The 24,565-nt window shown below is 36.9% G+C and overlaps 1 protein-coding gene across 3 annotated transcripts in view; it reads left to right on the forward strand.

The window, feature by feature from the left end:
- Nucleotides 1-24,565, forward strand: part of MLF1 (myeloid leukemia factor 1) — a 96,616-nt gene that overhangs the window by 16,684 nt on the left and 55,367 nt on the right. For 2 of the 3 annotated variants that reach the window (XM_053710088.1, XM_053710089.1), the window contains exons 2-3: nucleotides 12,222-12,378; nucleotides 23,185-23,229. In XM_053710088.1, the coding sequence (XP_053566063.1) occupies nucleotides 12,222-12,378; nucleotides 23,185-23,229 (202 nt within the window). The remainder of the gene's footprint in view (nucleotides 1-12,221; nucleotides 12,379-23,184; nucleotides 23,230-24,565) is intronic. The other variant, XM_053710090.1, reaches the window with a different exon arrangement.

Raw genomic sequence — 24,565 nt, forward strand, 5'->3', positions numbered from 1 at the left:
CATCTTCTAAATAAATCCTGAGCGTACCCTTCTTCTATATGGATATTTGCATTTATTGATTCTGAGGATTGCACCCAGGTCGTGGCTGCTCCACCTGGTTGGAGTGCTGGGCTACAGCCTAAATAGACTTTTAATATATATATATATATATATATATATATATATATATATATATATATATATATATATATATATATATATATATATATATATATATATTAATTGTGAGTGGGGGTGCGGAAGTCTTGGTGAGTTCCCACACTTTTTTTTTTTTGTAGGACTTGACCCCTGGCTCCCATGTTAAAGGGTACAGCGGGTGTACCTTTGAGGCTACTGCCTCTAAAGGTACAATTTTCTGGACATTTTCTCTTACAGTGTGTTTGTACCCAGTCTGCTCTGGGGTTAGCTCTGTCAACGGCTGTGCACCCAGTTTACTCTGAGCGAATACATCAGTAGATTCCGAGAGTGCTGCCAAGGCCCTGTTCTACAAAGAGGAAGACAATACACTTCTCATCTTCATCTTATAACTTTCACTCTTTGCTTTTATTTCATTTATTTTTTAATATCAAATTCATAGGTTAAACGTTTTTAGGTACTGTTAGTTTCCATTTGTTTCATAGTTTCCATTATATGCCCAAAAGTAGCAAGTACCTTAGCAATATCAAGGTACCAGTAAGTAATGTTGAGAAAGCAAACGCTCAGGTCAGGGCACCCATGTGCACATAAAACATCACACCACAGGAACCGCTGCCATCAGCCTTTTAGATACAGTCGCCAGACATATTTTTGCACTGTTCCCATGACAACAGTTAAGACAGTAATAAAGATGCACTTCATGTACGATGTTATCTAACATCACTATGGAAGTTTTATTTTTTATTTCTTGCTATCTTTCGCCTAGATTACGAGTTTTGCGTTAACAGGGGTGCGTTGCTAATGAGCAGTTTATGCTGACCACTCACTTACAGATAGCGCTGGTATTACGGGTTTTTACAAACCCGGCGTTAACCACAAAAAAGTGAGTGTAGAGCAAAATTTAGCTCCACATCTCACCTCAATACCAGCGCTGCTTACGTTAGCTGTGAGCTGGTAAAACGTGCTCGTGCACGATTTCCCCATAGAAATCAACGGGGAGAGCCGGCTGAAAAAAAACCTAACACCTTAAAAAAAGCAGCATAAAGCTCCTAATGCAGCCCCATTGATTCCTATGGGGAAAATACATTTATGTCTACACCTAACACCCTAACATGAACCCGGAGTCTAAACACCCCTAATCTTACACTTATTAACCCCTAATATACCGCCCCCGACATCGCCGACACCTGCATTATAATTATGAACCCATAATCTGCTGCTCCCAACATCGCCGACACCTACATTATATTTATTAACCCCTAATCTGCCGCCCACAATGTCGCCGCAACCTAACTACATTTATTAACCCCTAATCTGCCGCCTCCAATGGCGCCACCACTATAATAAACATATTAACCCCTAAACCTAAGTATATCCCTAACCCTAACCCCCCTGACTTAAATATAATTTAAATAAATCTAAATAAAATTACTACAATTAACTAAATAATTCCTATTTAAAACTAAATACTTACCTATAAAATAAACCCTAAGCTAGCTACAATATAACTAATAGTTACATTGTAGCTAGCTTAGGGTTTATTTTTATTTTACAGGCAACTTTGTATTTATTTTAACTAGGTACAATAGTTATTAAATAGTTATTAACTATTTAATAACTACCTAGTTAAAATAAAGACAAATTTGCCTGTAAAATAAAACCTAACCTAAGTTACAATTACACCTAACACTACAATTAAATTAATTACCTAAATTAAATACAATTAATTACAATTAAATAAAATGATCTAAAGTACAAAACCCCCCCACTAAATTACAGAAAATAATAAACAAATTACAAGATTTTTAAACTAATTACACCTAATCTAATCCCCCTAACAAAATAAAAAAGCCCCCCAAAATAAAAAAAGCCCTACCCTACACTAAATTACAAATAGCCCTTAAAAAGGCCTTTTGCGGGGCATTGCCCCAAAGTAATCAGCTCTTTTACCTGAAAAAAAATTACAATCCCCCCCAACATTAAAACCCACCACCCACACAACCAACCCTACTCTAAAACCCACCCAATCCGCCCTTTAAAAAACCTAACACTAACCCCTTGAAGATCACCTTACCAGGAGACGTCTTCACCCAACCGGGCCGAAGTCCTCAACGAAGCCGGGAGAAGTCTTCAACCAAGCCGGGCGAAGTGGTACTCCAGTTATTAAGTGGTACAATAGTTATTAAATAGTTATTAACTATTTAATAACTACCTAGTTAAAATAAAGACAAATTTACCTGTAAAATAAAACCTAACCTAAGTTACAATTACACCTAACACTACAATTAAATTAATTACCTAAATTAAATACAATTAATTACAATTAAATAAAATGATCTAAAGTACAAAACCCCCTCACTAAATTACAGAAAATAATAAACAAATTACAAGATTTTTAAACTAATTACACCTAATCTAATCCCCCTAACAAAATAAAAAAGCCCCCCCAAAATAAAAAAAGCCCTACCCTACACTAAATTACAAATAGCCCTTAAAAAGGCCTTTTGCGGGGCATTGCCCCAAAGTAATCAGCTCTTTTACCTGAAAAAAAAATTACAATCCCCCCCCAAAATTAAAACCCACCACCCACACAACCAACCCTACTCTAAAACCCACCCAATCCCCCCTTTAAAAAACCTAACACTAACCCCTTGAAGATCACCTTACCAGGAGACGTCTTCACCCAACCGGGCCGAAGTCCTCAACGAAGCCGGGAGAAGTCTTCATCCAAGCCGGGCAAAGTAGTACTCCAGACGGGCAGAAGTCTTCATCCAGACGACATCTTCTATCTTCATCCATCCGGCACGGAGCGGGTCCATCTTCAAGACATGCGACACGGAGCATCCTCTTCTTCCGCCGGCTAAACACAGAATGAAGGTTCCTTTATATGACATCATCCAAGATGGTGTCCCTTCAATTCCGATTGGCTGATAGAATTCTATCAGCCAATCGGAATTAAGGTAGAAAAAATCCTATTGGCTGATGCAATCAGCCAATAGGATTGAACTGGCATTCTATTGGCCAATTGGAAAAACCAATAGAATGCCAGCTCAATCCTATTGGCTGAATGGATTAGCCAATAGGATTGAACTTCAATCATATTGGCTGATTGCATCAGCCAATAGGATTTTTTCTACCTTAATTCCGATTGGCTGATAGAATTCTATCAGCCAATCGGAATTGAAGGGACGCTATCTTGGATGACGTCATTTAAAGGAACCTTCATTCTGTGTTTAGCCATCGAAAGAAGAGGATGCTCCGCGTCAAATGTCTTGAAGATGGACCCGCTCCGCGCCGGATGGATGAAGATAGAAAATGCCGTCTGGATGAAGACTTCTGCCTGTCTGGAGGACCACTTCGCCTGGCTTGGATGAAGACTTCTCCCGGCTTCGTTGAGGACTTCGGCCCGGTTGGGTGAAGACGTCTCCTGGTAAGGTGATCTTCAAGGGGTTAGTGTTAGTTTTTTTTTTAAGGGGGGATTGGGTGGGTTTTAGAGTAGGGTTGGTTGTGTGGGTGGCGGGTTTTAATGTGGGGGGGGAATTGTCATGTTTTTTAGGTAAAAGAGCTGATTACTTTGGGGCAATGCCCCGCAAAAGGCCCTTTTAAGGGCTATTTGTAATTGAGTGTAGAGTAGGGCTTTTTTATTTGGGGGGGGCTTTTTTTATTTTGTTAGGGGATTAGATTAGGTGTAATTAGTTTAAAAATCTTGTAATTTGTTTATTATTTTCTGTAATTTAGTGTTTGTTTTTTTGTACTTTAGATAATTTTATTTAATTGTAATTAATTGTATTTCATTTAGGTAATTAATTTAATTATAGTATAGTGTTAGGTGTAATTGTAACTTAGGTTAGGTTTTATTTTACAGGTAAATGTGTCTTTATTTTAACTAGGTAGTTATTAAATAGTTAATAACTATTTAATAACTATTGTACCTAGTTAAAATAAAGACAAATTTACCTGTAAAATAAAACCTAACCTAAGTTACAATTACACCTAACACTACACTATAATTAAATTAATTACCTAAATGAAATACAATTAATTACAATTAAATAAAATTATCTAAAGTACAAAAAAAAAAAACACTAAATTACAGAAAATAATAAACAAATTACAAGATTTTTAAACTAATTACACCTAATCTAATCCCCTAACAAAATAAAAAAAGCCCCCCCCCCCCAAATAAAAAAAAAGCCCTACTCTACACTAAATTACAAATAGCCCTTAAAAGGGCCTTTTGCGGGGCATTGCCCCAAAGTAATCAGCTCTTTTACCTAAAAAAAATTACAATTCCCCCCGCCACATTAAAACCCGCCACCCACACATTAATAGGTAATTAATTTAATTGTAGTATAGTGTTAGGTGTAATTGTAACTTAGGTTAGGTTTTATTTTACAGGTAAATGTGTCTTTAGTTTAACTAGGTAGTTATTAAATAGTTAATAACTATTTAATAACTATTGTACCTAGTTAAATTAAATACAAAGTTGCCTGTAAAATAAAAATAAACCCTAAGTAAGCTACAATGTAACTATTAGTTATATTGTAGCTAGCTTAGGGTTTATTTTATAGGTAAGTATTTAGTTAGGAATTATTTAGTTAACTGTAGTAATTTTATTTAGATTTATTTAAATTATATTTAAGTTAGGGGGGTTAGGGTTAGACTTAGGGGTTAATATGTTTATTATGGGGGCGGCAGATTAGGGGTTAATAAATGTAGGTAGGTGGCGGTGATGTTAGGGCCGGCAGATTAGGGTTAATAATATTTAACTAGTGTTTGCGATGCGGGAGTGTGGCGGTTTAGGGGTTAATATATTTATTATAGTGGCGGCGATGTCCGGTTCGGCAGATTAGGGGTTAAAATATTTATTTTAGTGTTTGCGATGCGGGAGGGCCTCGGTTTAGGGGTTAATAGGTAGTTTATGGGTGTTAGTGTACTTTTTAGCACTTTAGTTAAGAGTTTTATGTTACGGCGTTGTAGTGTAAAACTCTTAACTACTGACTTTTAAATGCGGTACCAGTCTTGACAGGAGAGGGTCTACCGCTCACTTTTTGTCAGACTCGTAATACCGGCGCTATGCAAGTCCCATTGAAAATATAGGATACATAATTGACGAAAGTGGATTTGCGGTATTTCCGACGTTGCTTTTTAAGCCTAACGCAAGACTCGTAATCTAGCCGTTTGGTATTAATGTGTTAATGAGCAATCATAATTTACTGCCTGTGCACAAAATTCCTAATGCTATTCATTGTATACTGATTGGTAACATTTCTAAAATGTGCCCCATGGTCCTCCAAGTGGGAAAAAAATAATGTTGCCCATCATGTGAAAAAGTTGGACACCTCTGACCAATTCTGATTTGATTAAAATAATAGGTAAAATATCCAAGACATACCAATTAATCCTCAGATATTATGGGTAAAACCAGTGGTGTTTTACAGAGGTGCATGGGTGTGCAAAAACACCCCCAATATTTCAGACTGCACACCTGTTTTGCTAAGGCCATGCCTTAGTAATGACCCAACCCCTTACATCCCAACCTTGTCCACAGACCGCTCACAATCTCCCCCATTGCTCTCGTTTGTTCCATATTGAAACCACCACTGGAAGTATATTCCTTAAAATAAATCTCTTAAATTCAGACCGTTAAATCACAATATAGTAATTTTTTTGTGTGTATGTGACAAAAAAGTTAAAATAAATACTTGCAGTCTGCATCTCAAGTAAACGGTTGTTTTACATAAGCATCTTGTATATTATTATGTATATGTATATAATACAATATTGCTTTAGTTAGCTAGTCTTTACATCTGGAAAAAGGTGCACATTACTAGCTATGACAAGAGTACATGACCTCCGTGCCTTACTTGCGTGCCTACAAGTGTTACATTGCAAACATGCTGAGTGCAGTTCACTGTTTGGATGAATTAACAGCTTCCTCTATCAGTGCACTATATATTCTCATGCCTACAAGTTCTAACTAGAGATCATTCTTTCTTCAGAGTAACCTTAGAACTGAGTTAAAGGAGAAAAGGAGACGTGCTCTGGGTATAAGATGATATGTAAGTGTTGATAGAGAAGCTGAAACTGTTCACTGTGTGATTACGGAATTCACATGCAATGACTGTTGGGTAAATCTTAATTTTAATCTTTCTTTAATCTTCTAACTTTCAAAAGGGAGTCGGTGCATTAGGCATAATACACTGATAGCTATGTGCTTGACACCAAGGATTATAGATAGATGGAACTGTAAATTGTTATAGTTATATAAAGACCTCCTGTACTAATTCTAGACTAATCGTGCAATGCTCTAAATGGAAACTGGATTACTGCACCTTACAAAGCGATCCTCCTTTTTTTCTCCTGTCACTTCCTTTTGTATCGTTTAAATATTACATTATAGGAAGTTCCCCATCACTACAGAGGTTGACACATATTTTTATTGGTATTATTCTTTATAAAGGTCCATTATAGTTGAAAAATGACATGCTCTAATTTGTTACATAATGTAATTTTAAAACCTCTGTGTTTTATCCCTGCAAAGTAGTTACACACATAGTTAAAATACCATTCAGGAGTCACAGAGCACTGCTGGTTCCGAGCTAAAACTGCTGTAGACCTAATTACCAACAGTAGTTTCACAGTTAGGTTCCATGCATCTCATCTATTTAATCAGAAATCACTGACATTTAACATAATCAATAAATTGATGAATGAATTAATTCATTCATTCATTGAACCTTTGGAGAGCTAAGGAGTGGGTAGGCAATAAAATTTGCTATTTCCCAAAAATCTGGCTGCCCTAGGGAAAGGCCTAGTTCATTCGGAATTTATTGTTTGGAATTTATGATTTTTTTTGTTTAAAAAATAGCACAAAATGGCCATGATCTGCACTGTCATAAGACTTTGTATTGCTAGGTATTGGTGGATGGAACCACCACGGTTTGAGTACATCAAAAGAAAAATAGAGTATCACTACCATATGTCTAGCGCCACTGCTACCCTTTTAAATACCAAAGACCGCTTCCTAGAGCAGTGGGAACCGTATATAATGTTTTACAAAGCAGATCAGAAAAAGACAATTAGAGGGCTGGGAACTAGGGGTATAAAAAACTACTGACTTGGGGAACTAATGAGCACATGTTCTATCAAATGATGTAAGTTCTCGAGTTGTATTCTAGTACTGATGTAACTAAAACCTTTACACTGCTTGTCTATTGGTGCCATGGGAAATTCTTAACCACTAGAAATAATTCCTTATTGAGATAGATCGATATGATGGAAGACACAGACACATTTAGTTTGATTATACTAACAAATCTTGTTTATTACTTTTGCAAAAAATATTTTGATGTTGTTCCTAAAGGGACACTGAACCCAAATTTTTTCTTTAGTGTTTCGGATAGAACATGCTATTTTAAGCAACTTTCTAATTTACTCCTATTATCAATTTTTCTTCGTTCTCTTGCTATCTTTATTTGAAAAAGAAGACATCAAAGCTTTTTTTTTGTTCAGACCTCTAGACAGCACTTTTTTATTGGTGGATGAATTTATTCACCAATCAGTAAGGACAACCCAGGTTGTTCACCAAAAATGGGCCGGCATCTAAACTTACATTCTTGCATTTCAAATAAAGATAACAAGAGAATGAAGAAAATTTGATAATAGTAATAAATTAGAGAGTTAGAGAGTTGCTTAAAATTTGCTTAAAATTTCATGCTCTATCTGAATCACAAAAGAAAAAAATTGGGTTCAGTGTCACTTAAGATTGTACTTTGAAAATAGAAACTAAAATAAAATGATTTCAACAAAACATGAGCACAAAATGGTAGAAAATAGTTAATTAAATTGTTAAAGGGACAGTCTAGACAAAAATAAACTTTCATGATTCAAATAGGTCATGTAATTTTAAACAACTTTAGAAATTACTTTTATCATCAATTTTGCTTTATTCCTTTGGTATTCTTAGTGGAAAGCTAAACCTAGGAGGCTCATATGCAAAGCCCTTGAAGGCCGCCTCTTATCTGAATGCATTTTGACATTTTTTCACAACTATATGACATTAGTTCACGTGTGCCATATAGAAAACATTGCACTCTTGGGGTTACCTAGGAGTCAGCACTGATGGGCTGAAATGCAAGTCTGTCACAAGAACTGAAATAAGGGGGCAGTCTGCAGAGGCTTAGATACCATGTAATCACAGAGGTAAAAAGTATATTAATATAACTGTGTTGGTAATGCAGAACTGGGGAATGGGTAATAAAGGGATTATCTATTTTTTTAAAACAATTACCATTCTGGTGTAGACTGTCCCTTTTAAATGAACTTGTTAAGCAGCTATAACAAATTGTAACAAAACAAGCAATATACTCATCAGCAATAACAAGTCGGTTTTTGGATAAAGCTCTCCTTTCCAATTGGCTTAATGTGTTTGCTTCTATATATGTAGACCTGTAAAGCCGGTGAAACGCCTACAACTTATAGGATTTTCTATTATGTTTATCCAGTCCAAATGTAAGAAATCCTAATGTTCTGAAAATGTCACTGACTTACCTCTGGCAGCTCATTATTTCAGAACAATGATTTTGAATTGCAAACTATAAATGTTTGGTCATAGTTATAGCAAGTTAATTTGAAAAACAAACTCTCAAAAAAAGGCAATACTTGAAGAAAATCCTGTATTTAATACAGAATGTAAAATAATTGCAAGCATTTTATTTACAGATTAGTTTACATATGTAAATCTGTCCACTTTCAAAATATTCTTTGTGGCACCTGAGTTTTAAATACATTTGCCAAATGCTGATTTATACCTAAATTCTTATAACTTTTGGTCACTGCTGGGCGTGGGTTGGAATTTTATTGTTTATTAGCTGTCCTCTTGGAAAGTTGGCAGTGGCTGTGTGAAAATACTGTTGGAAAACGTAAGGATGCCTTTTCAGTTACAAAGATTAACAGTTATTGGCAGAACATCATCTGTGGATGATTTTATTTTCATGAAATGATGAGCATATGGTGGTGCATAATTTCATAAAATATATTTTATACAGTGCATTTAATTTTTGTAATATTGCTGTGGAATATGTTGACACATAAATCATGGTATTAATATGTATCTAAATCCACAGCTTTTCCAGCATTCACCCTTTCCTTACCCAAAAATCTACAAAATAACTAATTCATTCTCTCATCATGTAACGTATTGATTACTTTTAAATGGCCTTCCCAGGCACTGCCTCTCCTCCTCCAGTCTAACATGAATGTTTCAGCTAGACTCATCCACCTAAGTCACCCGACTCTGCAATTCCCCATGCTGGCTTCCCTTACACTTTCAAATAAAATTCAAAACATTAACCCTAACCTATAAAACACTTAAAAACCACACTCCCAACTATATTTCCTCGCTCATCTCCAAATGCCCATTCTCTTCGATCAACCTCTGACCTACATCTCTCCACTCCTGTTATTTCTACTTCCCCGTCTGCCTATAAGACTTCTCACATGCTGCTGCTGTCCTCTGGAACTCTTTATACTGCTCCATCAGACTATCCAACCTTGTATAGTTCCAGGCATGTTTTGAAAACACACCTATTCTTAGATGCTTACCATCTCTCAACTGTTTTTCATATTAACCAAAATAAATCTTTAACTGCCTTAACTCGCAACTGCTATCCATGTGACAAGCTACCCCAAACCTTATGTCTCTGCACCCTCAACCTGTAGCGTGTAAGGTCTTTAGAGAAGTGTCCTACTCCTCCTATACTAACCTTATTTTTTTAGTCTGTTATGTATTTGTAGCTTATACAATAGACTGTCAAATTATCACCCAACTGTATTATAATACATCAAAGATGTGAAACAAAATATCACTGTGCACTTAAGATAGAAATTATATAGTCCTTTGTCTGTGTTTTTCTCCACTTGGAAACGTATCAACAAGTATTGAACCTCAGGAGAAAGAGATTAATATAAGTTCTGTTTATGTTTCAGAGAGATAGGCAATTGTAAGCTTACTCAGGTATTTCTGAGCTATCACTGAGCTCTTAGGGTAAAAGCATGTGTACCCACTCACTCCTTTCCAAGGAGGAAACCAGGCAGAGAAGGATGGATGATAAAGTGTACAAATTTATTAAAACATATAAAGCACATGACCCAAACACAAGGGTAGTAAAGGACCAGTTAACTGTTTTGAAAGATCTTCAACGGTTTAGCCAGATCTACATCTTTCTAGGGTTTTTGAGCCGTATATCTGGCTAAACAATGAGCTGGTCCTTTACTACACTATACTCTTGTGTTTGGGTCATGTTGTGCTTTTATATGTTATAATAAATTTGTACATTTTGAGCTAGATTACAAGTGGAGCGCTATTTATCGATCCCACATTAACTGCGCTCAACTTCAGCTTTTTTGCACTTGTCTGGTAGAGAGAAATATTTTAACTTGTAATACGCCTCTATTTCCGCTACAATTAGCACACCACTCATAACCTAGCTCTTTATCATCCATCCGTTCTCTGTCTGGTTTCCTCCTTGGAAGGGAGTGATAGCACAGAAATACGTAAGTAAGGTTACAATTGCCTATCTCTCTGAAATGTAAACAGAACTTCACTATATTAATCTCTTTCTTCTGAGGTTCAATCAAAAAAGAACTATATAATTTTGGTTTTAAGGTCACAGTATTATTTTGTTTCACATATTTGAGTTTATTCATTTGTATCTTACCACAAATCTTTTGTCTTTGTATATCCTTACTTATCTACCTAGAACTACGGAATTTTGCTGCATTATAAAAATATATCATAATAAATAAGAATTTAGAATACTAGAGACTTTTGTTACTTCATCTTTCTCATACTTATATATTTATGTTTTGATTTTTTTTCCCCCTAAAATTAATTTATTGCAAGTTTAGGTTGATTGATTGCTGCAACACTTATATCAGTAACTAATTCAAATGAATTAACTGCAACATTATTAACAAATAAGTTTCGATTTTGATGCCACATCTGTATAAAGATAATAGTTCTGGCTATTCATGTCAAATGCCTAAGATTGCTCTTTAGTGTCTCACTATTTATTTATTCATTGTGTTTGTCCCTACCACCCCCAATGGAATGCAAGTTCACTACCATTTCTATAAAGTTATTTTTCCACAAATTACTTCTACTAAGCACATAGAAATAGAACAGAGACTTTCCAATGGTGTGATGGCTTCTCTATTAGAGTTGCTTTTACGCGTTTCGCCTGTAGGGGCTTTGTCAGCATATTGATGTATTCCAATTTTATCTGAAGCAGGGGGGCGTAATTTGGCTTAGGCAAACAAAGTACTTGCCAGGGGTAGCACTTTTTCATTCTCACTACAGACACTGCACTACACATCCTCACTACACACATACTCTATAAACACAAACAAACACTCATCATACACACACACACACACACACACATGCACACTTGAACATTTACTTTGGAAATGCCTTGAAAAATAAGTCACCTTACACCATTACCAAAAAATATTATGGCCATAATAGGCCTAAAACCTGGTGTGGGCAGCATAATTTTGAGTGCCTATCACAGCACAAAATCTAAATACACCACTGATCTGAAGATCACAATGCTTATTTGTTCCCCCAACCTTTTTAGTTATTTTCATGAAGTATTTATGTGTACATTTATTTTAATTTCTGATTGGCCGATCTGCTGTTCTGTAGACATGGGACCATGTCAATGCAGAATGTAAATCAGATTGAAAAATTTATTTCACATAATTGGACAGTGACTGGTCACTTTTAAGAGCCCAGTTAGTGTATACATGTGTGTGTATATGTATGTATGTGTGTGTGTGTGTGTGTATATGTATATATATATATATATATATATATATATATAATTGACAGATGTATAATTATTTAAGAGGCAGTAAGTTTGAGCAACCATGGTTTCTGGACTCTTATAATTTGTCCATCCGTGCTGTAAATTATTTTATATGTTAACTAATTATTTAGTCTAGGACACACTGGACATTGCAAATAAGATAAGTCAAATAATTTTATGTTAATATTATTTGTCTTTTTGTTATGCTTGTAGTGATCCATTCCGTGCACACCAAGAGCATGTGCGCCAAATGATGAGAAGCTTCTCTGATCCTTTTGGACGTGATCCATTCTTCAGTACCACAGATGGTAGATCTCGAGGTCGGAGGGGGCAGGAAGATACCCAGGTGGCTCTGAGGGAAGATCACAGAGTAGGTTCTTTCCAAGAAATTCAATTTACTGTGCTGTCATCACCTGAGACTTTGTAGAGAGATGAATTTCAGATATCTTATTGCTGGCTTAGCTGCACTCTAGTACTGTATAGCAACTCTTAGCCTACCCTAGTTTTATCTATCCATGTGATACAAACCACAGCTGTTTACTGCCAGTGCTATTTATATAATTGTTTAACCCAAAACAGTTCATTCTAATCTATTTAACTGTTTAAAGAGATATAAAAGTGCAAACAAATCATGTTATGCATAGGGATTAAACACATAGTTAAAGTCAGATCTAGCACAGCAATGCACTACTTGGAGCTAGCTGAACACATCTGGTGAGCCAATAACAAGTCACATGCTGGTAGCCACCTGTCAGCAGTAAGTTCTTAACAATTAATATTCTGAATCATTATTTCAGATTTTCCTTTTAAGCTACTTATCAAGGCATATAATGCCCATTAACAAGCAGTGATGTATACATTTAGTTTGGTTGAGCCCCTATACCAGACGTCAGTTTCTATACTTCATACTGTGTAACTGACATAAGCAATCTTGGCTTCGTTCCTTGTACTTTAACACCATAATCTATTTTTCTGAAAATGATCTCTCTATTACAACCGCACATATATTAGTTCAGGTGCCTGGAGAATTCAACTTTTAAATACTGCTTTTATTTTGAAATAAAATAGAGAAGTACAGTTCTGTTTTAATGGTGGCAAAAAAAGTAAGTGAGAATCTCTGCTGTAACATGAGCCCACTGGAATCTTAGTCCAAGAATAAAGACACCACAGGGGTCAATGGAACTGTGCCAGGCCTGGGCACTGTAATATGAACTTAACTATGTGAGCCTTAATAAATATGGCTTTAGCAAAAGCAGTCATCCACAGGTCAATAGGAAGTTGCCAAGTTTATTCCCATGCTGTCTTGCAAAACATGGACACATATAGAAACATTTAGATTTATTTGATTTAAAGCTTTCATAATTTATTTAAATAAATATAATCTCACTTTTTTTCCAAATACCATGTAAATCACTTCTGAATGCAGCTTTACAGAGGGTGAATATTATTTTAACATTAAAGGGATAGGAAAGTCACAATTAAAGGGACATGAAACTCCTTTTTTCTTTCAGGATTGACATAGAGCATGCGATAATAAACGACTTTCCAATTTACTTCTATTATTTAATTTGCTTTGTTCTTTTGATATTATTTGTTGAAAAACATATTTAGGTAGGCCCAGGAGCAGCAATGCACTACTGGGAGCTATATGAACTCTTTGGGTGAGCCAGTGGCAAGAGGCATATATTTGCAGCCACAAATCAGCAAATAACTCATTGCTGTTATATTGGATGCCAAGATAATGAAGCAAATTAAATACTAGGGGGGCGAATTATCAAGCTCCGAATTGAGCTTGATGCTCCTGTTTCCGCTGCTCCATAACTTGTCTGCTGCCTCTGAGGCTGCGATCTTCAATCCTCCCATTCCTATACGATCGGGCTGATTGACACCCCCTGCTTGTGGCCGTGAATCTGCAAGGGCCGGCATTGCACAAGCAGTTCACCAGAATTGCTTGTGCAAAGATAAATGTCGACAGCATATGCTGTCGGCATTTATCGATGTGCAACGGACATGATACGCTACATCGTATCATGTCTGTCCGCATTTTAATAAATTGGCCCCTAGAAGTAGATTAGAAAGTTGTTTAAAATAGCAGGCTCTATGGGAATCATGTAAAAACTGTAGAAAAATGAAATGCTTTTAGTTGATTAGGGAACTATGCACCCCTTGGTCCATCGACAAACATACTGCTACATGCCAGTTGGACTATACCATCTCTCCCAGACCTTTCTGGGCTGGTGGGCAAGTAAATATATCAAGAGAAAAGGGAGAGAAAACACTAATGTAAATCTCACATAGGGGGCACTTCCTAAGTACTGATATACAAACTACCCACAAAACACAGCAAACCCAAAATATATAAACCAAGTATAGGGCAAATGTATATATAGACAAAGTGAATATATAAAAACCAAAAAAGTCCCAAAAAATAACTCCAATCTAGAGGCAGCTAGGATTGTCGAATGCTGAAGCAATAAGATCTGCAAAAGAGGACTACTGTTAAAGTTCCAGCCTGCCCCACTAGCACCATTGGGTGCACTACACATGTGAGTACCTGTCTAGTACCTGTCTATCTTGATATCGATTGTTCCTGTGCTGGTGGTACTAGGCCATTGTGGCGCCTCTGTGTTCTCTCTTTTGAAAGTAAATACATCAGTTTTGAGGAATTAAATCACTCCATAAAATTGAGGTAAACCACCTTCCTTTGGGCAAGCATCCCTTACCACATCCAAAGGCTTTGATAAACATTTCAATTGCATAAAATACCTTTTGTATGTCAATAGCAAAGTAAGAAAATACAACAAACGGTTTTGTAAGAAAACACAAACCCTGTTCTATGTAATAAATATCACACATTTTCCTCATCTTGCAAACAAACAAAAAACGTTTGGCCAGGAGGGACAAATAAAATTGCCTTGTACTGTCAGAAGATGGCTTCTTCAGTATGGTCTGCTGTAGCTCAGCGTGCTCACTTACTCTCTGGAGAAAGTTAAAACCCTGCCTTCTTTTTCAGCTGTAAGACTTACTGTCAGTATATCCTGTGTGTGTTTTTAGACATTAAGGCCTAGATTTAGAGTTCGGCGGTAGCCGTCAAAACCAGCGTTAGAGGCTCCTAACGCTGGTTTTGGCCGCCCGCTGGTATTTGGAGTCAGTGATTAAAGGGTCTAACGCTCACTTTTCAGCCGCGACTTTTCCATACCGCAGATCCCCCTACGCCATTTGCGTAGCCTATCTTTTCAATGGGATCTTTCTAACGCTGGTATTTAGAGTCGTTTCCAGGGACGTGCACTCATAAGAGGCAGGGGAGGCAGTGCCTACCCTGCCATATGTGGCCAAAGCTTAATTAAATTTTAATTAAAACGACAACAAAAAAGTAAAAAAAAAAATATTTTCCCCCCCATGTAATGCTATGAAGAGGCAGGTACAGGAATGCTTCTCTTCATTGCAGTACATGAGTCAAAGGAAAAGCTGTGCTGCAGCGCCACCTGTGTTCTGTCAATATATTAGCAGCAAAAATTGGGACCAATAGGAGGCACCCCTCTTGATGCCTCCTAGCAAGTGAAGGATATATAGATTAATCAGAAGGAGGATGCAGTGAGCAGGGTCATGTGACACAACTGGAAGCTGAGGTAGCCTAAGAACAGATGACACCAAGCAGAGTAAAGTAGTATTCTACATCTCTTGTGATTCACAAATTGTGTTCAGATACAGCTCATTAACAAGGGGGGACAGTAAGTGAACATAACCCAAGCAAAAGAGTAAAGTAGTATTCTACATCTCTTGTGATTCACACATTGTGTTCAGATACAGCTTATTAACAGGGGGACAGTAAGTGAGCATAACCCAATACTGACAGGAAGTCAAAGGGTCAATTCAAATTTAGATCCATAATTTAAAACCCAGAGTTTGAAGTTAAGTGTGCAGTGTCCACATTAATTAAACTAAAGTTTTTGACATTGAATATTGCTAAGCCTTCCTTTTTCATGGTTATTTTATTTAATTAGGTACAAACTCCATATATGTTATGTCTGTTCAGTCAGAGGATGCAGTATCTATTTTATTTTTCTCTGTGTCTCCATTTATTTAAAGACTGCTGTTAACTTGTAATTCACAAATAAATTGAAAGCTGTTGCATTGTGTTTTTAATATGTGCTGCTTTTATACAAGTTTATATTAATAAAAAGGAGATGTTATTTAAAAAATATATGTAATTATTGCAGTTAAATGTTTTTAGAAATAATGCCGCTGTAAAGTAACTGGTTAAACACATAGTCAAAGGGAGAGATTTAAAATTATACTTTCATGATTGAGGTAGAGCATGCTATTTTAATAGACTTTTCTAGTTATTTATATTTTGAGAATTAGCATCAACTGTTACTGGCCCCATGTCAGCAAATCAAATTAGTTTTTGAAAGGAACATGAAAGTCATAATTACATTTCCATCATTCAGATAGAAATTGCACACAAAAAAAACTTTCTATTTTACTTTTATTATTATTATGTACTTCATTCTTTTGGTATCCTTTGGTGTCCTTTGTTGAAGAGCATACCTAAGTGGGATGTGCACATGCGTTTCTTGAACACCATATTGCAGCAGCAGCTGTGTTGGCAGTATTGATAACTTGTCCTTTGTGTAAAATGTGTATGGTAAATTATTTCTATTTTTACAATACAGTAGTGAGTAGAGAAGAGATTGTGTATCATTCTAATTGCTTAGTAACTGGCACTGTGCCACAGAATTGTGTGAGTGTGTATGTGAGCAGAGTGTGTGTGGGTGTCAGTGAGCAGAGTATGTGTGCTTTATTTTCCAGGTAATCAATATATTTCCGATGAGCTGGTGCTTTAGTGCAGTGCTTCTCAACAATGGTCCTCAAGTACCCCCAATAGGCCAGGTTTTCATTATAGCTGAATCAGTGCACAGGTGAAGTAATCAGCTGATCAGTAACTCAGTGGTTACTAACTTGCTCTCACCCATCACCTGATTATGTCACCTGTGCACTGGTTCAGCTATCATTTAAACGTGCCCTGTTGGGGGCACTTGCGGTCCTCTGTACATGTGTTTATCCGTCGTATCATATCTAGTGCCTCACCAGCGTCTGACCTCACTGCACGTCACTGGTCGTTTCTGCAGTGAGCGTTAGAGCTCTAACGACAAGATTCCAGCCGCCTGAAAAAAGCAGGAGTTAAGAGCTTTCTGGGCTAACGCCGGTTCATAAAGCTCTTAACTACTGTGCTCTAAAGTACACTAACACCCATAAACTACCTATGTACCCCTAAACCGAGGTCCCCCCACATCGCCGCCACTCGATTAAAATTTTTAACCCCTAATCTGCCGACCGCCACCTACGTTATACTTATGTACCCCTAATCTGCTGCCCCTAACCCCGCCGACCCCTATATTATATTTATTAACCCCTAACTTGCCCCACACAACGTCGCCGCAAGCTACTTAAAATAATTAACCCCTAATCTTCCGACCGCAAATCGCCGCCACCTACGTTATCCCTATGTACCCCTAATCTTCTGCCCCTAACATCGCCGACCCCTATGTTATATTTATTAACCCCTAATCTGCCCCCCACAACGTCGCCGACACCTACCTACACTTATTAACCCCTAATCTGCCGAGCGGACCTGAGCGCTACTATAATAAAGTTATTAACCCCTAATCCGCCTCACTAACCCTATCATAAATAGTATTAACCCCTAATCTGCCCTCCCTAACATCGCCGACACCTACCTTCAATTATTAACCCCTAATCTGCCGACCGGAGCTCACCGCTACTATAATAAATGTATTAACCCCTAAAGCTAAGTCTAACCCTAACACTAACACCCCCCTAAGTTAAATATAATTTTTATCTAACGAAATAAATTAACTCTTATTAAATAAATGATTCCTATTTAAAGCTAAATACTTATCTGTAAAATAAATCCTAATATAGCTACAATATAAATTACATTTATATTATAGCTATTTTAGGATTAATATTTATTTTACAGGTAACTTTGTATTTATTTTAACCAGGTACAATAGCTATTAAATAGTTAAGAACTATTTAATAGTTACCTAGTTAAAATAATTACAAATTTACCTGTAAAATAAATCCTAACCTAAGATATAATTAAACCTAACACTACCCTATCAATAAAATAATTAAATAAACTACCTACAATTACCTACAATTAACCTAACACTACACTATCAATAAATTAATTAAACACAATTGCTACAAATAAATACAATTAAATAAACTATCTAAAGTACAAAAAATAAAAAAGAACTAAGTTACAGAAAATAAAAAAATATTTACAAACATAAGAAAAATATTACAACAATTTTAAACTAATTACACCTACTCTAAGCCCCCTAATAAAATAACAAAGACCCCCAAAATAAAAAATTCCCTACCCTATTCTAAATTTAAAAAGTTACAAGCTCTTTTACCTTACCAGCCCTGAACAGGGCCCTTTGCGGGGCATGCCCCAAGAAGTTCAGCTCTTTTGCCTGTAAAAGAAAACATACAATACCCCCCCCCCAACATTACAACCCACCACCCACATACCCCTAATCTAACCCAAACCCCCATTAAATAAACCTAACACTAAGCCCCTGATGATCTTCCTACCTTGTCTTCACCATGCCAGGTTCACCGATCCGTCCTGGCTCCAAGATCTTCATCCAACCCAAGCGGGGGCTAGACATCCACTGAAGAAGTCCAGAAGAGGGTCCAAAGTCTTCCTCCTATCCGGCAAGAAGAGGACATCCGGACCGGCAAACATCTTCTCCAAGCGGCATCTTCTATGTTCTTCCATCCGATGACGACCGGCTCCATCTTGAAGACCTCCAGCGCGGATCCATCCTCTTCTTCCGACGACTAGACGACGAATGACGGTTCCTTTAAGGGACGTCATCCAAGATGGCGTCCCTCGAATTCCGATTGGCTGATAGGATTCTATCAGCCAATCGGAATTAAGGTAGGAATTTTCTGATTGGCTGATGGAATCAGCCAATCAGAATCAAGTTCAATCCGATTGGCTGATCCAATCAGCCAATCAGATTGAGCTCGCATTCTATTGGCTGTTCCGATCAGCCAATACAATGCGAGCTCAATCTGATTGGCTGATTGGATCAGCCAATCGGATTGAACTTGATTCTGATTGGCTGATTCCATCAGCCAATCAGAAAATTCCTACCTTAATTCCGATTGGCTGATAGAATCCTATCAGCCAATCGGAATTCGAGGGACGCCATCTTGGATGACGTCCCTTAAAGGAACCGTCATTCGTCGTCTAGTCGTCGGAAGAAGAGGATGGATCCGCGCTGGAGGTCTTCAAGATGGAGCCGGTCGTCATCGGATGGAAGAACATAGAAGATGCCGCTTGGAGAAGATGTTTGCCGGTCCGGATGTCCTCTTCTTGCCGGATAGGAGGAAGACTTTGGACCCTCTTCTGGACTTCTTCAGTGGATGTCTAGCCCCCGCTTGGGTTGGATGAAGATCTTGGAGCCAGGACGGATCGGTGAACCTGGCATGGTGAAGACAAGGTAGGAAGATCATCAGGGGCTTAGTGTTAGGTTTATTTAAGGGGGGTTTGGGTTAGATTAGGGGTATGTGGGTGGTGGGTTGTAATGTTGGGGGGGGGGGTATTGTATGTTTTCTTTTACAGGCAAAAGAGCTGAACTTCTTGGGGCATGCCCCGCAAAGGGCCCTGTTCAGGGCTGGTAAGGTAAAAGAGCTTGTAACTTTTTAAATTTAGAATAGGGTAGGGAATTTTTTATTTTGGGGGTCTTTGTTATTTTATTAGGGGGCTTAGAGTAGGTGTAATTAGTTTAAAATTGTTGTAATATTTTTCTTATGTTTGTAAATATTTTTTTATTTTCTGTAACTTAGTTCTTTTTTATTTTTTGTACTTTAGATAGTTTATTTAATTGTATTTATTTGTAGCAATTGTGTTTAATTAATTTATTGATAGTGTAGTGTTAGGTTAATTGTAGGTAATTGTAGGTAGTTTATTTAATTATTTTATTGATAGGGTAGTGTTAGGTTTAATTATATCTTAGGTTAGGATTTATTTTACAGGTAAATTTGTAATTATTTTAACTAGGTAACTATTAAATAGTTCTTAACTATTTAATAGCTATTGTACCTGGTTAAAATAAATACAAAGTTACCTGTAAAATAAATATTAATCCTAAAATAGCTATAATATAAATGTAATTTATATTGTAGCTATATTAGGATTTATTTTACAGGTAAGTATTTAGCTTTAAATAGGAATCATTTATTTAATAAGAGTTAATTTATTTTGTTAGATAAAAATTATATTTAACTTAGGGGGGTGTTAGTGTTAGGGTTAGACTTAGCTTTAGGGGTTAATACATTTATTAGAATAGCGGTGAGCTCCGGTCGGCAGATTAGGGGTTAATAATTGAAGGTAGCTGTCGGCGATGTTAGGGAGGGCAGATTAGGGGTTAATACTATTTATGATAGGGTTAGTGAGGCGGATTAGGGGTTAATAACTTTATTATAGTAGCGCTCAGGTCCGGTCGGCAGATTAGGGGTTAATAAGTGTAGGTAGGTGTCGGCGACGTTGTGGGGGGCAGATTAGGGGTTAATAAATATAACATCGGGGTCGGCGATGTTAGGGCAGCAGATTAGGGGTACATAGGGATAACGTAGGTGGCGGCGGTTTACGGAGCGGCAGATTAGGGGTTAAAAGTGTAATGCAGGGGTCAGCGATAGCGGGGGCGGCAGATTAGGGGTTAATAAGTGTAAGGCTAGGGGTGTTTAGACTCGGGGTACATGTTAGAGTGTTAGGTGCAGACGTAGGAAGTGTTTCCCCATAGGAAACAATGGGGCTGCGTTAGGAGCTGAACGCTGCTTTTTTGCAGGTGTTAGGTTTTTTTTCAGCTCAAACAGCCCCATTGTTTCCTATGGGAGAATCGTGCACGAGCACGTTTTTGAGGCCGGCCGCGTCCGTAAGCAACTCTGGTATCGAGAGTTGCATTTGCGGTAAAAATGCTCTACGCTCCTTTTTTGGAGCCTAACGCAGCATTTGTTTGAACTCTCGATACCAGAGTTAAATTTATGGTGCGGCCAGAAAAAAACCCGCGGAGCGTTAACAGCCCTTTTACCGCCAAACTCCAAATCTAGCCGTAAAGTAGCATATATAACACAAAGACCATGAAATATACATTGTTTGAATCTATTATTAATATTTTGTTACATCTGTAGAGACATTCTGATTTTATTTTAATGAGGGATTTAAAAAAAAATCACAAATGAAAAGTACAGAGTCTAATGTGTGGGAAACATAGCACAATTCACAGTTTTGTGTGTGTGTATATTTATGTGAATACAAAGAACATTTTGTTCTAAGTGAAGAACAATAGTATTTCAAGTATTTCTCTTAAAAAACTAAATATTACATTTGTTTAAAATTGATATTTTATCTATGAAGGTGTTTGCCTGCAGTGTGTGTGTATACATATCTAAACCTTTTTAACATTTCTGAGTCAGTCCAACACCTTGACATATTCCATATCCCTTTTTAAACCCTTTTTATACATTTATTTCAGCAATAAACATACATTTATATATTATATTTAATATCTATGTGTGTATGTGTGTATATATATATATATATATATATATATATATATATATATATATATATATATATATATGTGCATATATATGTGTGTGTGTGTATGTATGTATGTATGTATGTATGTGTATATATATATATATATGTGTATGTATGTATGTATATATATATATACACACACATACACAGAACACGGGTGGGGTCAGCACTCTCAGGCCGGACCGGGTACACATGCTATGACCCTGTAACATGCACAGCCCTGGGTTCAAAACAGCACTCTCAGGAAGCTGCATTGTCACCAGAGTCACAGGCACTTTACCCCAGACAGGCCTGGGTACAAGGCCCAAACATGGAACATTACAAAAAAAATAATACATTAATAGCACACAGAGAAAGTCCAGCACTCACTCACAAGCTCTCAACTAAGAAAAAAAAGGCAGCAATGGAAGAGTCAGTTACCGCATCTGGCCAAATGGGAAAAGCCCAGGTACCTCATCAAGGTCTCTTACAAAAACCTGGGTCCCTAAACAGCCACACAATGCAGGCTCACAATCAAACAACTGTGAAAAAATGGAGGGTGCACAGGCTTATGTAATCTCCTCAAACATATACAAAACACGGGTGGGGTCAGCACTCTCAGGCAGGACCGGGTACACATCCTATGACCCTGTAACATGCACAGCCCTGGGTGCAAAACAGCACTCTCAGGAAGCTGCACTGTCACCAGAGTCACAGGCAGTTAACCCCAGTCAGGCCTGGGTGCAAGGCCCAAACAGCAAAAATTACAAATATATGTATGTATATATTTATGTAATACTTTATTTTAAAATGTTTTAGTGTTTTGTTAAACTTTTATTTTAGCCCTAACACTTCACTTGGTCTCAAGTTGTGCTAACTTTTTTATCGCTATTATGTGTTGCTCAACACATAACTTTCAACTTGTATTATGATGACGGCTGCACTAAACATTCTCTGGTAATTCTTCTTTACCATGGACTTGTAATATTAATTTGGGCGCTAATCCTAGTGCAGTCCAGCGATATTGATAGCACACTCTGCGCTATCAATAGCGATCCACTTGTAATCTAACCATAATGTGTGAAAAATGGTTATTAATCTATGTTGTACTGTGCAAAATTATTTTTCATTACCACATCCCCAATATCTGCAAGAAAGAAAAAAAGTGTTGTGAATGTCACAGAAATATTGGCCCCTTGCATGCACATAGTATGCCCATGACACATGAGCTGACAAGCCTTTGCTGCACATCTGTGGTCCAAAAGTGCATGAATGGAGCCTACTGCCACATAATCAAGCATTCATAGCACTTCTGGTGTGGAAAGAGATCTTTTTTACAGGATAGAACATTTGAAATTAAAAAAGAACAGCATATATGCAGTGTCATATTGGGACACACTATTTATGTGAAATCATTTTTAATTTTGAGGTCTCCATAAGGTTTTTTGTTAATTTTCTTAATTGAATCCCTGTTATGTATGTATCCTGCAAGGTGTTTTCACTCCAAACAGTTTAATATACTGATTAAAACCAATGCTTTTCCTACAGGCCTCAAGTCTTTGCCATATGCCCCATCAGGGTTTTAGTAACATGGTTAGTATATCTGAATGACTTGCTTTATGGAACATGTAATCTGTTTTCTACTAACATTGCTTCTTTTACATTATGGAAGTTTGTACTGTCAGCAGTTCTGCAGTGTGTAAATGTCTAATGTGCTTACTGAGAAATTTTGTAAAATTGTGTGAAATAAAATATTTGTTGCTCCTTTCTGAACGACTGATTGGCTAGGGGTGTGTGCATGACTAAGGGCTGTTGGGAAGTGTTTGTGCTTGTGTTTTTTTGTCTACATAAACATTAGAAAAGCATGGAAGGTGCTGCATGAACTGTAAATGGCACCATTACTAATGTCTGTCTTATAATAAATGTGTTTTGTTTTTTTTGTGTTGATTCTGAAATGCATTTACATATTATGCAAAACAGATTATTCTTTTTAAATGGCTTTACAAAAAATAAATTTACAGATTAATCAGTTGATGATAGAGGATGGGAAAAAGACTCAGCAAGTGTTCACTCCTTTATATTATGATGCTAGAAGACTTTAGCTTAATCTGATCCTGATATAAATATTTGTAATACATTATTTATCTCCTTATTGGACCTCTGCTAATGATACATGACATTAGGTTGTGTGGTCTATACTTGTCCTGTTCATTTATTATTTTGTTTTCATTGGGTACATTAGCAGCAATGACTGGGTACAAGTAAAATTATTTTAAAAACACAGATGGTGCTATCCGTAACAAACCTGTTGAGCAGTTCAGAAATGTGGAAAGAGGAGTATTTTCATACATACATGCAAGTAGGTGAAGAGCAAACAGATGTTTTTCTTTACACTGTGAATAGTGTAGTCACCCATTCTTTATTTGTGATGCACATCCCTGTTATCATTCACTAACATAGGAACACAATAGTCTGGATCTAGCTTGCACATATTCTCTATTTATAAAGCACTCGTGTACAGTCCTGTCAGAAGTGGCACCCAGTACACACTGCACACATCTATGCATGTGCTCTGTTGAAGTCAAGTGGCATCTTTCTTTGTCACATTGATTGCACTCTCCAAATGTCTGCCAAGAACATTGCTGAGAAGGCAGTGTGAAGCATGCTTTGTAAGACACAGAGCAATGTTCAGCTACTTCATCTAACCGTTACAGACCTCACTCTGAGAGAGCTGATAACTCAGGAACTCACAGCTACCCATTAAAGGCAACATATTTATATCATGCATATGCAATAACATAAGTAAGATATATTTTTAAATATAAAACAAGGTTAAGAAAAATCTCAGGAGATAAATCCCACATCTGTATTGTTTACTGACTAGGACAAGCCACCTTAAAGGGGCACTGAACCCAAATTTTTTCTTTTG

This window comes from Bombina bombina, chromosome 4, assembly GCF_027579735.1.
Source record: "Bombina bombina isolate aBomBom1 chromosome 4, aBomBom1.pri, whole genome shotgun sequence".
In the NCBI taxonomy this organism is placed as follows: domain Eukaryota; kingdom Metazoa; phylum Chordata; class Amphibia; order Anura; family Bombinatoridae; genus Bombina; species Bombina bombina.